Source organism: Pholis gunnellus (assembly GCF_910591455.1).
Source record: "Pholis gunnellus genome assembly, chromosome: 11".
NCBI classification, from domain to species: Eukaryota; Metazoa; Chordata; class Actinopteri; order Perciformes; family Pholidae; genus Pholis; species Pholis gunnellus.
This window is the reverse complement of record NC_136538.1, coordinates 6,578,150-6,595,403: the sequence shown is the minus strand read 5'-3', so window position 1 is coordinate 6,595,403 and position 17,254 is coordinate 6,578,150. Positions and strand designations below refer to the sequence as shown.

At 44.8% G+C, this 17,254-nt stretch overlaps 2 protein-coding genes across 2 annotated transcripts; one reads left to right on the top strand and one right to left on the bottom strand.

The window, feature by feature from the left end:
- Positions 1-4,282: 4,282 nt before the first annotated feature.
- ccnj (cyclin J) lies at positions 4,283-7,345 on the bottom strand (the record flags this gene model as incomplete). The annotated part of the gene is made up of 5 exons (XM_079169266.1): positions 4,283-4,622; positions 4,872-5,031; positions 6,001-6,300; positions 6,391-6,601; positions 7,277-7,345. The coding sequence occupies 5 exons, from the start codon at positions 7,343-7,345 to the stop codon at positions 4,283-4,285; spliced, it is 1,080 nt and encodes a 359-aa protein (XP_079025392.1).
- Positions 7,346-11,481: 4,136 nt separating this feature from the next.
- On the top strand, positions 11,482-17,203 carry znf518a (zinc finger protein 518A). Its single transcript, XM_079168829.1, has 3 exons — positions 11,482-11,614; positions 12,767-15,023; positions 15,330-17,203. Exons 2-3 carry the CDS (start codon positions 12,788-12,790, stop codon positions 15,962-15,964), a joined length of 2,871 nt encoding a protein of 956 aa, XP_079024955.1. The 5' UTR covers positions 11,482-11,614; positions 12,767-12,787; the 3' UTR covers positions 15,965-17,203.
- The last annotated feature ends 51 nt before the right edge of the window (positions 17,204-17,254 follow it).

Genomic DNA, 17,254 nt, shown 5'->3' with positions numbered 1-17,254 from the left:
CTTTAGCCTAACAAGGCTGCTAATGCTACCTTGGGACAACACCATTGTAAGGAAAAGTGACATAAAATAACAGCGTTATCGGACAATGACAGCTTGAAATGAAAGCAGACTTTTATTTATTTTATTTAAAAAGCTGAATACACAATGTATTCATAATTGTATCCTTATATTAAAAATATATATATCGAACACTTTGGTGCTCCATAGGCGAGTGAGCCTTATGTGTCTTAATTGACTTGCTTCTCATTGGCGATTGTTACAAAGGTAACTATCACATTTTTGAAAATATATATTTGTATATTATAAATATTCTGTGTAACTTGCATGAAAGTCACACAGAAAACGAACTATTGGGCTACATGATAAACACGCACATTATCTGCGACGTAATAGTTCTCGATGTGGTGTGAACGCAGGCATTCGTTTCAGTCAGAGAGGCGCACGTCTTTTCGTCACAGTCATCTTTTATATTTTCCTTCTGGTAAAAAGTGTGCTATCGGCCCTGGCAACGTGGGACACGGCAACACACCAAAGTGTGCCCCGGAGCGGCCCTCACACCGGTCTCCTCGTGTTATTGTCTTCAGAGACACAGAGAAACGGGAGCTTTCGCCTGAATGCCCCGAAGGAGCGGTTCGACTTCACAGTCCAAGAACAGCTTGACAAGTGAGGCTTTTTTTAATCTACTTTACTACCTCACTTTTAACCAATGACTGACAAGATTTAGTCAACACCAGTTAGATAATATTCCTATTTTGCACATAAAAGAGTTATTTAGTGCTGATAGTTCTGCTGTTTCGACATTATGAGTAATCCCCTGAGCACTATAGCTCTATTTCTGTTTTAAGCATGCTTTTGTCTAACACCTAAAGAGACAAGGCCTTGATTCCGATCGTCTGAATGATGACAGGCCTCTGACCAAATTGTCTTTTCGGTTAGGGCTAGCTTCCATATAAACTAAACCGATTTCATGCAAGTCACAGACTCACTTTGCTAACGACTAGTACGAGCAGTTAAGGAGTAACGTTATGAAGTGTAGAGAGCCAGAGAAAATCTATCAAATGTTTCCTTCATCCGTAGGAGAGCATATTACTATTAACAGATGAGTAACACATTTTGTCCGACTCATTTTCTTTATCCAGCATAGCATTGATAGCTAGCTAATTCCACCATGCTTTAATGCTACACTGGTTCTCCTCTTTACATATATCGTTATGTGACTCATGCATGATGTCCCACATTATTTTAGGCCCCTTTCTGTTCTGAAGTAGATGTTCATCCAAGACCACAACATTGAACAAAATAATGTCCCCTAGTTGCTATGCTGAGGTTACACCGCTCTATTCTCATGGCCTGTCTATGGACAGAATGCAAGAAAAGGTTCCCGCTGTTCTACATAAATCTGCAAAACACCCGTTCTATAAAGTTCATTTAAAAGTGTGTTTGAATGGGATTTAGAATGCCTTTAGTGTGCTTATTATTTTGACAAATAAAAGACAACTTTGCTACACATCACTTTTGCTCTCTGGAATGTGAAAACTTTGAAGCTCAATACCTCAAAGCCACTCCGACTGCAGATGGAACACCATTCCAAGGTCGCAGCAGATAATAGGCTGAATTTACGGTGTAAAATAGTGCTGTCATCAAGACAAAGTTCATGGAGTTTGGATGAAATACAAGCTCCTGTCAGTGTGACAAAGTATATTACCAACATTTCTATTTCTTTAAATTTAGTTTTAGTTTTATGGATGGACTGGATGTTTAACTGCAACAGTGTTTGACAAGTTCACTGAAAAGTCATGCTTCACTTTAGGCAGCCTGCTGTGCTTACGGCTGATCGATGGCACAAAAAAGTTCTCTCCAAGGTCACCCCGATTCATCAGAGAATTATATCGCACTGTTTATTACGTTTATAAATGTGCATTCTGAATATGGAAAACACAATTAAAAAAAAAACGTGTTAGTGCTTTTAGCATTGGCGGAGTAGCAGATGGACAGGTGGGCGAGAAAGGTATTTTTGAGTCACTTTCACTGCTTTTCTCCTGAAGTATGTTTAAAAAATGCTCATATGATACTGAGATTTCATGCCTCTAGTCTAACAGAGAGGAGACTCAACCCATGCTGCCTGTTGGGAAGGCTTCAACCCCTCCATCCTTGTTCACTGTGGTTTTCCTGTATCATAATAAATGCTTTGGCATAGTCATACATCTTGGTCCACCTACTGGTTTGGCAACTAAACTGACTCCTGCAGCAAGCGGACGCCGTGGATTTGTCTCAACGGCCAGAGGACTGTGGTCCTCACCACCAGGTTCATCAGTCTGCTTCCTCCTCCACAGGAAGCTCGGCAGCGAATCACTCCAGAGCGGAAATGCTATTTCAGTGGCTCTGCCGCACCGTGACGTGTGCAGGAATCAGGAGTTCATCAGAGGTTTTGCATTTCCGTCAGACCCGACCACATAGTTTTACAGCAGGAACTGACTTTAATTAGAAACTATCAAGACCCCTTACAGGGGTTTCTTTCAAAGCACAGCTAGGAGAAACAAATGAATGTGCATGTTATGTAACTTAATAGAGACTGGCTTTGTGTCTGATTCCAAACATTTTTTCCTTTTCCTCTGATGTCCACACAGTGTTAATGTACTAGAATGAACATTTAGTAAGTGCAGAGCCTCGAACACAATAATGAGATTGGGTGGAACCTCTGCATCATTGCTTTTTATCACAATACACATTTCTGAGACAGCACCACATGCAGGAATATAACAAGAGCTGTGAAGCCAGAGAGACGAACATAAATGTGGCACACACTGCCCTCTGCAGACTGCAGATTGCCACGTCAACAGACAGAAACTATTAATGGCCGTATATGCTGTTTTGGTTTTTTCCTTTTCAGTTGTCATTTATGATCCATTGCTTTAGCGGTTTGGGGACATTTGGTGTCTTTATTGGTAGCCAACAGTGGAAATAACAGGAAATTAGGAGAGAGAGAGAGAGAGAGAGAGAGAGAGATGGGGGATGACACCGGGGACGTTGCAGACCGTGTGTCAGCCCTCAGGCAAAATTACTCACTATTTTACAACACATACAGCCGGTCTGGATATTACATGTTTTTTTTAATAACTGGCTGCTGTTGCCGCTGGTTCCAACACATCACCTAAAATGACAGGTATACAAAAACACCTGCAGCATTCGACACATATTTTTCAAATCTTCTGACAAGCACCTGGAAACTGATGCTAGATATACTATCAGGCCGGGGGCCACTTTATTAGGCACACCTATACAATGTAATACATCTATTTTTACATCAGTAAAAGTGTTGTACTGGACTACGTTTTATTGAGGCGTTATATATTATTGGTCCTCTCCACGTACACGCACGAGGGCAGAATATAAGAAAAACATGTGATGTTTATTATGCAATATGTCAAATTCTAAATATGCAGGAGTCCATCTTGCTTCCGGGCTCACCGTCAGCGGATTCTTGTGTCGTTCCTCTCGAAGAAACTCTGGCATGTCATGTTTGTAGAGATCATTTATAGGCGGTAACAAAAGAAGTCAACAGGACAAAAATCTCAGTTCAACCAACACAGATTTGTATTTTATTTAAAACTATCATACAAGTGCACAGCACTGACTGAAATCCTCCGTGTCCAGAAGAGAAACAGTTTTCTCCGCAAATAAATCGTGACATCTAGGAGGAGAATGTTTTTGTTTTCTCAGTTTTGCAAACTACACTCATCAAGAAGAAAAAAAAAAAAAAAAAAAAAGGGAAAAGTTCAAGGTACTAACACCTACACAAACTGGGCTCTCCAATCAACCACAAACCAACGCAAGTCCCTTTTTTGTAACTGGCCTTAAACTTAAAGGCATGAGGTATTTCGTACATTCAATACTTTTGAGGTAATTTGGCTCAAATAAATACAAGACTTTTGGTCTGCAGCTAAATTATACAGTGACACTAGTGAGTGCAGTGGTGCAAACTCTGCCTCTAGCCCACCTCGCGACAACATTCACACCAGACATCTCAAACAAACAGAAATCCTAACGCAGGCTCTACGCAGAACATCACTGCAGAGCACCCGTATTGCACGTTACGCACACCTTGTGGTTCAAAGTGCTGTATTAATCTCATCAAGTCTCTCCAAATTAAAAACACTTATTTCCCCTTCAATGCATTCCATCGTGTTCAAGAGAAACAGATCACCATCTCTTATGTCTTCCTACCGCCAAAAAAATAAAATAAATAAAATAAAAAAAGAAGACCACATCCTCAAAAAGTCCATCATCTGTCGAAGCACGGGGCGGCGCAGGTGTAGTGCATGCTGACTTGGTAGGCCCTGTTGGGAATGCTGGACTTTGGATCCTGCGAGGCGCCGACGGCCTGCGCGTTGCCGTTGGGAGCCTGCAGGCTGAGGTAGGAGGCAGGCCGGTGGTTCGGGGCCAGGCCCGGCTGCGGCGGGGCCTGCTGGGGGTACTGCATGCTGTGCCGGTGCAGGTACTGGGCCACGGTAGCTGTCTGACCAGAACCGTGGTACACCGCCTGGCCCTGCTGCTGCTGCTGCTGCTGGCCGGGCTGCTGGCACTTCTGCTTGTTGGCCTCTTTGACGTCACCGTCATGTGCACTAGAAAAAGAAAGAAAAAAAAGGAACAAAGGGTCGTGCTGCCGATTAGTGAAAAGACCCAGCGGCGTGAGGTGAGCACTAACGTGTTGAATGCGGAGCGTGAAATGTGTGAGCTCCTATTGTTCTCATGTAATGTGGCAGAACTTGTCGTTGGTATGCATCCGTTTTTTTTGTTTGTTTTTTTTAGTGGCTGAAATGAGCGTGTACGCAAATTCGGCATCGTCTGAGCCACGGACGGGGTTTACACACATGAGTAGTTTCTCGGCACACGGGACCAGGTTCTCCCACGTGTAGCCTGTGAGGTGCTGCAGTCGGGGCGGCCATGTTGGGGACAGGTGGAGGACCAGGCGGGAGGTGACCACGCACGCGGCGGACACCAGCGAGGGGGCAAAACACAAGAACATATGATCTGAGGGGAGGGAAAGAAAACAGCAATGCATCATCACATGCAGTACAAAAAATACCCAAAAAACTGTGCTGCAAAACAAAGCCAAAACATCATAATCGGTCAAAAAGGACTTACGGCAGTCATTTAACATTTTTATATCATATGTAATATTATCATGCCATTAACATTTCTATGAAAACAGCTTATAAAATGTGCTGGCTGCTGAAGCTCCGTGCCACAGAAAGACAACCAACTCGACTAAAAACAAGAGTGCTATATCAAAGGGAACGCTAGCTAGTGAGATGGACACGGCTAGCCCTAGCTAAAGCTAAAACTACATTTATGGTTGTCAGTTACTGAAAAAAATATCCATTTTGATGAACAAACATGATTCAGTTAGTTATTCCAGTAAATTTCTCATAAAAACCAACCATGAAAGAGAACAAAAAAAACTAGCTTAACTCCTGCTAAGGCTAACTAGCACAGCAGAGTAGCTTTTGTTCTGACTCTTGTGGGATTCAAGGGATTTGTTGTGCCTAAGTTAACTTTAAGTCACACGTTTAAATGTATTAAATTGTAAATTAATTTCTTATATCGAACTATGAAGCGTAAACAATTTTTTTTTAAAGTCTACATTTTCCATGGCACAGTGGGAAGACTATCCAAACAAAGTCATTTCGGACGGCATTACGCCATTTGTATCAATTACACAGATTGTCGGCCAGCCTGAAAACTTTAAACTCTTCTAATTCTGCCGTTTAATGTTCGTACAGTATGTAGTGAGATGTGAGTGAAGACAGTTAAATCAATGTCATTTCTATACATTCTCAAATTAGCATCATTTCGTTTGATCTAAAACGCGTGAAACTGAACTTTTTTCCAACTTCTCTACCCGACTCTGCTTCGAGGAGCCCTGTAGGCCTTCCGATCCCACATTGAGGGCCGCCAGTAAGACTAAAAGGTCCGAACGCCTCATCAAAAGCAACTCACCTTGCAAGGAAACCTCCAGGAAGTAATCGGCATACTTGGCCATGTATAGTTTGGTCTTCTCCATGCAGGTCATCGGCCAGCCGTCATGGAGGTCTCCCTCGTGGACGGCGATAGACAGGTAGTATTCTATGAAGTGAGCTGCTGTGGGGAGGTACAGGTTCCACTGGAAGGATTCCAGCAGGAGCAGCTCCATGTGAAGTAAACCCTGCTTGGTCAGCACCAGGTTCATGGAGCTCATGCAGCCCAGGCTGTTCAGGGTCTCCAGCTTGGGCACCCGGTCCTCCCTTTCCTCAAATTTACCTGCAGCGAAGAAGAGTTGCGAAAAAAACATCACACCGTGCATGCAGGGACCAGAAAACGTGTCACATGTGTGTTCGAGTGTGAACTTACTGGCCAGAAGAAGACACGAGAGTGAGACCATGTGAAGCTGCTGCACCGTGACATCGTAGCGGTCCATGAAGAGGTCCAGCAGGTAGACGCCCAGGTGTCTGGCTGCAGGACACAGCCGGAAGTGGTTGCTGACGATGGCTATGAGGTCTGCAAAGTACCGTCTCAGGTTGAGCTGAGGGGACTGGCCTTTGTAGGATGGCAACTTGAGCTCCTGTTGGACAACGTATCAGACTTGACCGTCGCTTGATTTTGGTTTGGTTTGACCCTGTGATAATATGTATACACATCCAACATGCAAAAATATACTCAATGCACACACTGGAGACACTTGGTATGGGCCGATATAAACTCCTCGCAGATATAATGATATCGGCACGTGTTGGCTGGTGAGCAACAGGACAATTCAGTGTCTTCACTACATAGTTTTGTCCACCACATAGCAAAGACAAGCTCATTTTAACATTTGCATAATTTTTCGCTGTTCTCATTACTTATTGTGGGCCCAATTTATTTTATCACAAGAAGAAAAAATAGATAAATAATAATAATAATAATAATAATAATAATAATAATAATAATAATAATAATAATAATAAGGGGATTCTTTAACAACAGGTTTTGTTTTTTATTTTGCAAATGACAAATACATCAGATTTTTTTCTGCATAAAAAAATAAATAAAAGATATTCAATCGATCACAGATTCATGAGGGGGGTGGCATATGCAGACACAGACAGTAAAGAAACAAAGAAACAAGAACAAGATGATATGCACAAAATGTAGGCATGACACAAGAGAATAAAAAAATAAAAATTAAAAGTGACTTATTTCACTTGTTGCACCAATGTGTCTATCCTGGCAGCCATCACTGATGTGTCCCACTCACTTTGTATCGGAGCGCCTGGTAAATGTCTGCAGCGAGTTGTCCTTTCCACCATTGGTCCTCTAGCTCCATTTATCACAGTGCTTTGGAAACCTCTGGAAGGCAGAACACACGAGAGGCTCAACTGAGACTTGAAGTGCACATGGGGACAAACTAAGCACCTGAACTCGCTGCGGTGTCACGCAACAGCCGTTCAAAGTTAGCGGATGGAAGTGGGCACCGGGGACCGTCGTCAGTCGTGTTTTCATAAACTGTAAAATTAAAAACTGTTGACGTTGACGCTTCAAAAGTGGAGACTCACCCGATGAGCACATGTAGTGGATATTACCGGCAGTTTCACTGAAGTAAACTTCGATTCAAACTAGCCGGACATGCTTGTTCACAGTCATTGTTGTAGTCCGTCAGGCTGCGAGGCTCCGCACGAGTTCAGCAAACACCCCCTGCTGCGTTCGTGTGCTACCGGAAAAAAACTATTTCAAGTTGCGTGCGCAGGAACAACCGACCCGAAAGAAGCCGGGAAAAAAAAGCCGGAGAGTGGTGTTAGCAAGTGGGGGAAAACAACACTTAAAAACAGATGTTTATGCTACAATGTTTGCTTCAACACTGCATTAATGGCACGTCTTAGTATGGTTCAAGCTTGTCTGTGCCACACAATTACATTTGCTGTCGTACATTCATTGTTGAAATTATTTTCTCAGTTTTGGTAGAATGCCATTTTTAATCAGAAAGTTAGGTTTTACGGTAAGTACTGAGTTTCCGATTAGCACTTGAAGGCATCGCCCTATCGCCAATGTCCAATCAACTGGCCTGATGCAGCCAAAAGCCAATGAAGGGGAATTAGAATTGGCGTGGATACAGTTTTTTACAGCAAGATACAACACGCCACATCTATGTGATTGTAAAACTTGACATACCGACGAAGAATCTGGCCAATACAATTTCACATTATTTATGAAAAACAGCAACAACAAAAACATTCAACAATTCACTGGTAAGCTTACTTTTTGCACTGAAAGTCGAGTGTTGGGTTTGCACCAGCTTGTTTGTGCAAAGTTTTGATGCACACCGGCCGGATTCACAGTTGATCTTGCAATAAAGATTTCAATAAATCTCTCTGTGAGAAATAAGACTGTTGTGTCCTTGTTGCTGAAGTCATTATATCGTGGCAATGACTATTTAAGGGAAAACAAATCTTAAATTGTAGAAAGGAGGGATTTACCACTTTTACATGCATCACTTGAAACCAATCGTATTTACTCCCATGGGGCCTCCATACCATGTAGAGATTGCCATTGCCAAAGTACGTTACATAGTCTCTATTCTCTTTTTTTGATGCCAAGTTATATATTGTAGGAAGTGATAACCACGGTGAATGACAGTGACTAGGCACGATACATACCTATTATATAAATATATATCTTGTTATATCTACATAATGATTATCCTAGAGTAAACGGATGCAAGGTTTGGGTGTTAGGCTGTAGATATCCTATTCATTTTGAACTGACATCTTCCTACAGTACATAACTGTCCCCGTTGGCCTCGCTCTCTTGCATAAGCCCCGAGGCACACTGAGCATCCCTCAGCTCATGTCATCATGACAATGGTGGGAATATATCTGTTTGTCCCCACCCTCTCTCTCTATCATGAAGTACAAAGTGAAAAACCAGTTTGGAAGGGACTGAAACTCGCAGACCGCGAAGCCACACGTGTTGTGTGTATTGAATGTAGGAAATATAGTGCAAATCTGAACAAAAGGAAAAAAGAAAACACGTGTCTGGGTCACCGAGTCCTTTTCGTGGTACAAATTCAAAATGGGTCAGTTTGCCCCAGCAGCGCTGCACAGTTCAATTTGACCCATATAGGTTGAGGCGACATCAATGTTACAATGGCTTCCCTGTCTTTCAAGGGCAAACAAACTACATCTAAAGGAAGTAAACACACCCTCTCTTTAATTCTGTAATGTTCTGTGGGGAGCACAACAGTGCAAAGACATCATTCTGGTTCCATGTTGTGCTTAGATAATAACAAAAAGAGCAGTCCAGGGATTGTGGCTGCATGCAGTGGAGGGGGGGGGGGGGGGGGGGGTCTTAAGAGGATTGGTGATGCTGGCTGCTCAGCGGTAGGAGCAGCTCAGGTGGTGGGTAGTCTTGTCCTCAATGGGCCGGAAAAATGTCTCCCAGAGGAAACAAATGGCGCCCTGCGTGGAGGGAGCTGGTGACCCGTCCTTTCTGCGCTTTTCTTCCCCCCGGTGTCACGCAGAGGTGGAGGGAAGCCATTGAGTTGCACAGAAATGCGAACAAACCACTGCTGTGCTTTCTCCATAAGAAAGCACAGGGTGTGAAGCGGCGTGTCGGCTATTGATATTACACTGGAGCACTTCTGCCTGTGTGTCCTCCTCAGTGTTTTGCACAGGGAACACAATCCATTTGATGTCTTAAATATTCTGGTCAGTTGTGTTGGTGACGTCAAAAGATCTTGAATGACTCACCTGGTTTCTTAATGTGAACCATTTTTTTCCTCTCTTTTTTTCTGGGGTGACACAAATGTTCATCTTTACCTTATCTTAGTTGGTTTTTGGGAGGGCTCTGTTGCAAGTTGTTGGCAGCACAAAGGTCACTCATATAGAGTCTCACTTAAGATGTAATGACAAACCGACTGACAGTCCATATGCAGTAATTTCTGACAAAGTCAATAAGTTACATGTGCAGGTTATACCTTCGGGCCGTGTGAGCAGTAAAGTAGAAATAGTAAATTGGTCCAACACATAAAAAGTCAGTAAATACAAGATAACTTCCAACTGCATGACATGACACATTACAAAGACTGTTGCTACATGACTCTAAAACAGCTGGTTCTCAACCTTTTTGAGTTGCGACTCCCTCAGAATAATCAAGTCGGTGTTTGTGACCTCCCCATGCTTTGCTTAGTTTTAACAGCTAGGCGTTGTCCAATGTGCTCCAGGGACTGAGGATCTTTGATGCGTTACGTGAACCTTTCTCTCCCCTCTGACCTGCTGGAAAACCCCTGTCAGAAACTCATGTACAATAAAAGCTATTATTATCATAGAGAAAATAATATCACTGGTACAGTAGATGTAATGTAAAAAAAACTAATATGTTCTTTCATTTTTTTATGGAAAACGAATTCCTCATAGAGTCTCATTAAAGATCACTAAAAGTGATGTGAAACTGGTGTGAATTAATCCACAGCATATCATCGTTTACAGTGTCTCACATTTACTGGTTTACTTGTTGAACTGTGTGGAGTAGCCCGTCGTTGTATGTTAATGTCATTTGTGAACTGCCTGGCAAACCCTAAGGGTTCCAAAGTGTTTTGCCAGATAATGGGCCTTATTATTAATATTATTGTTATTACCTACTTACGGTACATGCCCAGAATAGCAACACGGCACATACTTGAGAATCAGCAAATGTAACCCACTAACTGAGTGTGAAAAGGGGGGGAAAAAAATCAAAATTTTATTTTGTGTTTTCACATAAACATGTGTCATTCCAAAATAATTCAGTTTTGTATTTGATCATATTGGCATTGCATTGTTGAACTAACCAGTCTCTTTTGGTTTTCTTTGGTTTTCTTTCTTTGGTAACTTATTGTTTTAAATGTAGTACTTGAATTTGATTACGGAATACAGCTTTATACTTTTTTTTCGTGACAAAAACTAGAATAAGAACAGCACACTGATCAGAGGTTATGAATTATTTATAGATTATAAATTTACATTGTATGCATTTTTTCCCTTTCGATCAGAAGTGTGTTTAGAGGCTGATGCATGTGTGTTTTCACACCACACTTGCACAGTATTGCAGCATGCTTTAATAGATAAACATCTTCTGTACTTTCATAGTTCCCCTGTGTGTGGAAATGGGCACATCTGGTCCTAATATCGGAGTCTGACACCGTGCAGGGGGGGAATAAACTGCTTGCCTGGCAGCTTGTATTTACTAGGATACACTAAGTATCCAGCACGGGGATTGTGGGTACAATTTTTTCTTTTTTTTTACTTGAGACAATTCAATTCACGGATGCAGCTCCCAGTTGATGTTAGTTTGCATCATTTTTTTGGAGGGGGGGTTTCACCGTATGTAGAAGTGAGTTGTCCCCATATGAATAAATCACTACATGGCTGCACGGGGAGCAGTGTTTGCATTAAAACCGCTCGCTGTTTCGTGCTCGGCTGCAGGCCCGGGACAGCACGGCTCTCCGTCGGAGGCTCCGGGCTAAAGGCTAAAAGCAGCTCAGAGGCTGTAATCCCCGTATGAAACCATCATGGCTGCCGCTCGCTGAGCTGTCAAGCTCTCCACAAAAGGAAAAAAAAAGGTAACAAAAACCGACAACTACACGCACAACTGGGGCTGTATGATACGTCTAAACCACCCGGGGGGTTTATCTGCAGAAACAACTCGATGCAAAAGGTTTTTTTTTTAAAAACGGCCGGGCGTAACTTAGTTTGCCACGCTCGTTATTCTTCCAAGTTATTTCGTCTTTGTAAGCTCTCGCCGCGTCACGTTAATTCAAATCACTCAGACGCTATTTCACAAAAAGACGTTTTTATAACCGTTAAGCTCTTACGACGACGAAGAACGAAACGGGTTTTTTAGTCACGCGAAAGGTAAAAATGGCTCTCGTGGCAGTACGGTGGGGTCGTTTTTTATCGTCACTTTGCAATTCCCAAGGCGGTCGTAGCTCGTTACAAAAGCGGTCTCATCACTTTGTTGTGGTCAAGTCGAGTTGCACAATGGCCGAACGATTCATCGATTAATGTGCTACTAAGAAGCGCTACCGCGAGCTTTTTCCTCGTCTTTTTATTGGTTAGTTTTAGTTTTAAACATCGCCTCCCACCGTAGCGCGTTTAGCCGTGTTACGAGCAAGTTTACAGCTATTGTGTGTGTGTGTGTGTGTGGGCAGGTGAGTTTAAGTATAGCTCGCTGCAGCTGGCTGTTGATAAGACTCTGAAAGTCGTTGTTTTACACCCGGTATGTGACAAATACACTTCCACGCAGAGGCATATTGAACCCTCGCCAGCAACAGGTGGACTCAAAATTAATAACATGTGGAGTGGGACCGTGAACGCAGCTTCTTTTTAGGGGTCCACTGTTAAATGATGAGACAGCAGTCCCAATAAACACACACGCACACACACACACACAGAGCAGTGCTGGTTCTTTTGAAAGCATTTCAAAACAAAAGGAAAAAAAGTGCATTTGAAACTAGAAAGGGCGCTGGGAGAGCACGGTGAAATTAATTTGTGCGTCCGCCCCGGGATTCTGATCCGCTCCAAAATTGAATGTGTCCTTCCTCGGCCCGTTCTGCACCCTCCAACCAAAATTGGTGAAAATCGGGCCGGTAGTTTTCCACCGTTAACCCAAACCGAGTCGAAAAACAAAACCTTTCTTGATTTTATCGCATTGTCCTTGAAGCTGTATTGTTTATGTTTTTGACAATCCTTTTTGTGTTGTTTCGCACTTTCAGAAACCTGGAAAACAACACGACATGGACTCGGAGGACATTTGCGCAGCTACCTCCGGGGGAGATAACAGACGACGTGTCAACAAGAGGAACAGAGATTGGCACAAACGGCTCCACCCCAGGAAAACTGCCGTTCAGCCTCCAGCTATGCAAAGTACAGATAAGCGCCGACCAAAGATGATAGCGGGGGAGTGGGAGCAGAGCACAGTGTGGCCTTCGTCGAAGAAACCCCCCAAGGGAGCGCAGCAGGGTCCGCGCCAGACCGACGGCGGCGGCGGCGGCGGCAACAACAGCGAACTCAGGTTCGCGTGCGTTCAGTGCGGGGACGACTTGCAATATGTTCCCAAAGACTTGGTGAGACACTTTGAGGAGAAGCACAGAGGGAGCCCACCCGTGTTTTCCTGTCGCGCGTGTGCTTTCAGCACCCACGAGTTCTCCTACCTTCAGGTTCACCTGCTGAGCCACAAGGACACTTTTTCCAGCTGCGGCATTTGTCACGACGACGTCCAGCGCACGTGGCCGGAGCTCAGCGCCCACCTGACAGCACGTCACTGCCAAAACGGCAAATATTCGTGCGAAACGTGTCCGAAATTCTCCACAGGCGACGTCGGAGTGTTTTTAGAGCACACGTACGAGCATCATCTGGGCCTGGAGGGAGCTAAGGGTCGGTCGCCGCACACGAGGGGCAAGAATAAGTCTGGGCCGAAAGAGACTGCTCCGGCATTCCGCTGTCAGCACTGTGGCTATGAGGCGTCTCAGAAATGGTTGATCGCTAAGCACGTTAAAGCGGTCCATGTTTGCCAGAATGGTAATCAGAGGAAGAAGAAGAAGAAGGAAGAGCAGGAGGAGGAGGAGGAGGAGGAGGAGGTTCGCTCCTTAGCGATGAAACCAAATGATCCGATACCAAAAGTGAAGCCCAGATTAACGAGAAGTGCAGTGAGGGAGATGTGCTGGCTGACACAGGACTGCCTCTCTCTGCCAGGGAGAGAGTTCCTGGATAAGTACTGCCATCTGTCAGACCCGCAAACGACACTGGAGGAGACTCAGCAGTTTCTGATGAAATCTGTCGCCGGGGAAACTGGCGACCAGAAGTGGACCAAGGCCCTGAAGACCGTTCTGTCGAATGTCCCTCAAGATATGAACGTCCACCCGAAGTCGGAGAACGGCATCGTGTCGAACTCGACGGACCTCACCGTCCTCACCGTCAAGAACAAGATAACCGTGGCCCAGAACGGCGGCGCGTACGCCAAGAGGTTGAAAGTGATGACGTCGTCGGACAAGGAGACTGCTTCCCTTGAAAGCGTCCCGGGCGATACCCGCCGCGTCGTCGACCAAAATGGATGTAAGCCAAATTCGAGTGATCACGCGCCTTGTCCACAGGCCGAAACCAAACCGAATAACGTCGTCTCGCTGCCAGCACAGAGCGAGCCGTCTGAGCGCACTCGAATGCAGGAAAACCGAGCGAGTCGGGAACTAAAGAGTGACCAGGAAATGGAGGATCGTGGTAAAAAACCTGAGGATGCGGTGCACGAAGATGGGATCAGTATCTCCAGTGGACTGAAGCTGAAAGTCGCACCAAAAAATAAGAGACGAAGACGGAAAAGACGGGCGAGATCTAAACGGCTCAGGAAAAGATCACCAGGACTGGCCTTAAAGATAGTGCTGAAGAAGAACCCGGTGAAGGAGAAGCAGTGGGTGTCGCAAAGCTCTTTGTCTCCATCAGGAGGCGGTGTGGCGGCGGCAGACTGTCCCGGACCACCGAGCCCTCGCACAACATCGGAGGAGACGGCGCAGGTTCTCCAGAGCGCGCCGCCAGTCGAAGCGCACCAGAAGGAACGGACCAAAGCTCCCTGTGCTGACCTGGACGACCTCTCTGAAGCCATCGCGTCCAGTCCACAGTCAAAGCCGGGGGACGAGATGACCCCCGGTCGCGCTGCAAAGCCGTCGGGGTCCAACATTGAGGACGGTGACGCGCTCCAAGGCTTGCCGTCGACGAGTCGAGAAGCGCGAGGCGACGCAGAGCAGTCGCCGCAGCGGTCGGGGTCAGAGGTCGACGAGAGCCGTTCAGCTCGGGAGACGGGCCGGTCGGATTCTACCGAAGTAGAGAAGTGGCCCGAGGATGCACCGCTCCAAGCATCGGGCAACGGCACGGACCACCGGGTGTCAGACGATGAGACGAGCTCCGCCGCCGAAGGAGTGACTCCTCACAGCGGTTCCACCAAGTCCTCCCCTGTTTCCATATCTGTTATTACAGCACAGGGTAAGACGGCCAAAGAAGTTACATGAAAGTAGAGGCGAACAACTTCGATCTTTGACTACACGTGTGTCTTTTATTTCAGCACAGCTAAAACTAAAACCTAACCGTTGACAACATAACATAACTGCTTGTGTCGAACCGCAGAAGTTTATGACTTTATTATCTTGAATATTTGTGAGTTTTTCTGGTAAATTTGCAAATTTAAAAATCTCAGAATTCTTGAGTTTTCTTTAATTACATTTTTGTTGGCCCTACTACGCCACCGTACTGTCTGATTTGTAATGAGTATTTTCCCCTTTTGTCTTGCAGGAAAGGTGAACTCTGAAGATGTAATCCTCGTTCTCCCTGCAGAGCACGGTGAACAGAGTCTCGAGGGGGCCAGTGCCGGAGAAGAGCCTGCCGACTCCTACCCAGATCTCCTCGGCGACATCTCGGGGCCCTCGCACCATCGGTGGCAGCCGCTCCCCAAGCACCTGGAGAAGACCCTGAAGTTAGTCGCCATGAGTCCATCTCAGCGGGTAAAGCGTCCGGCGGGAGACCAGCCCGTTGTGGTGCTGAATCACCCGGACGCCGACATCCCCGAGGTCGCCAGGATCATGGAGGTCATCAACCGGTACAGAGGGGAGGTGCAGAAGGTGGTGCTGTCGCGGCGGACCGCCGCCGCTCTCTCTGCCTCGAGCGGCGAGGCGGACGCCCGGGCGGGTTCCGCGGGGCGCGCCAACAGCTCTGTGCAGGAGAGGTTCCTGCTGAAAATGAGGCTGCGCAGGCTGAGCAGGAAGAAGTACGAAGTGGTCGGAGCGGGCTCCCCCAGCGGGGACGCGGCGGCGGCGGCATCGTTCCGCTGCTGGTTCTGCGGCAGGGTGTTCGCACGTCGGGAAGCGTGGACGGCCCATCGGCAGCGACATCTGATCGAGTGGAAAAAGCCAAACTGTGAAAAGTCTTAAAATGTCGCGCACACTGGATGAAAAGCAAAGACACTTCTGGAAAATGACTTTTGCAATATGACAAAAGAATAATGGAAACCTTTTTCTTTTCCTTTTTTTTAAGTCTTAAATCTGATTTGTTGGTTTGAGGAGAATCAAATCGTTATCCCGCCTCCTGGAGGGTTCATTCTCAGGGTAATAATTTCCCTATTGACTCTCTACAAACTCTACTTTAGTGATTATCTGGAAAGCCACGAGGGCGCGGTGTCGATGATTTAGTTCTTTTGTATTTTGTCTACGCAATAGCTTTATCTAAGGTGATTTATTAAGTACACTGTCATATGGAATATTTTCTAGAACACTGTAATATGTATATTTCTCATGAATCAGTTTATGTACGGGTAGGCTTTGTGTTGGAACGGGACGCAGAGACCCACAAAGTTACTCAGATATACCAAAACTGTGTTTCAGAAAAAAGAACAAAAAACTAAAGACAATAAGCTGTTTTATTCAACATTTATTTATGACTCTTAGGTTTAGCCTTTTATATGCTTCTCTTTCTTTCTGCTTTATTGTCTCTCTTTGGGCCATTGGAAGAATCAGTGTATTTGTAAAAAAATAATGTTTGTATAAACTCCAAATTATGTTCAAATAGTAGTATTATCTGTAAGAGGTATATTTTATCAAGCAGATGTCCCTGAAGACACGATTAATTTAAAAAGAAAAAAAGTAAACCTCTGTTTTTTGATGAACAGAAGAAATGCTGGCAGAATCGCTTTAAATCAGAATTTGAGAGGCCTGGGTGATCATGTTGTTCTCTTCAATTTTCTTCAATGTTTCCTCTTTTGACTTGAAATGATAACGTTATCTTTTAATTGCACTATGAAAGGAGGATTAATATTTCCCATTACCTCACCTTATCAGGCCTAAGCTTTTGACAATCTCAAACCAGTGTCCTACTGTGGCTCAATGTTTCCTTATGCAGCCGGGATCCCTTCAGTATTCCCAGCAAGGTGTGTGTGTGAGTGTGTGTGTGAGAGAGAGAGAGTGTGTGTGTGTATGTGTGTTAGTCAAGGACCATACAGTGCATGTGTCCTTGTTTCTCAGTAATTCACTGTGTGTGTGTGTGTGTGTGTGTGTGTGTGTATGTGCGTGTATGTTTTTTCCATTTTGGATAAAAAGATGTATAATTGTGTACATAGTCCAGATAGAGGTACTGTAAAATATTACTGCAGAGTTTTCACCAAGTGCCTAGGAATTCTTGTTATGCAACAAAATGCGAGTATGAGAGCATTACGTGTTGACCAGACA

Bases quoted from the DNA above. Each gene is read 5' to 3' on its own strand.
- znf518a (XM_079168829.1), top strand. From the start codon at position 12,788: ATGGACTCGGAGGACATTTGCGCAGCTACCTCCGGGGGAGATAACAGA. The intron at 15,024-15,329 runs GTAAGACGGCCA...TTTGTCTTGCAG, and splicing joins ATCTGTTATTACAGCACAGG to GAAAGGTGAACTCTGAAGAT.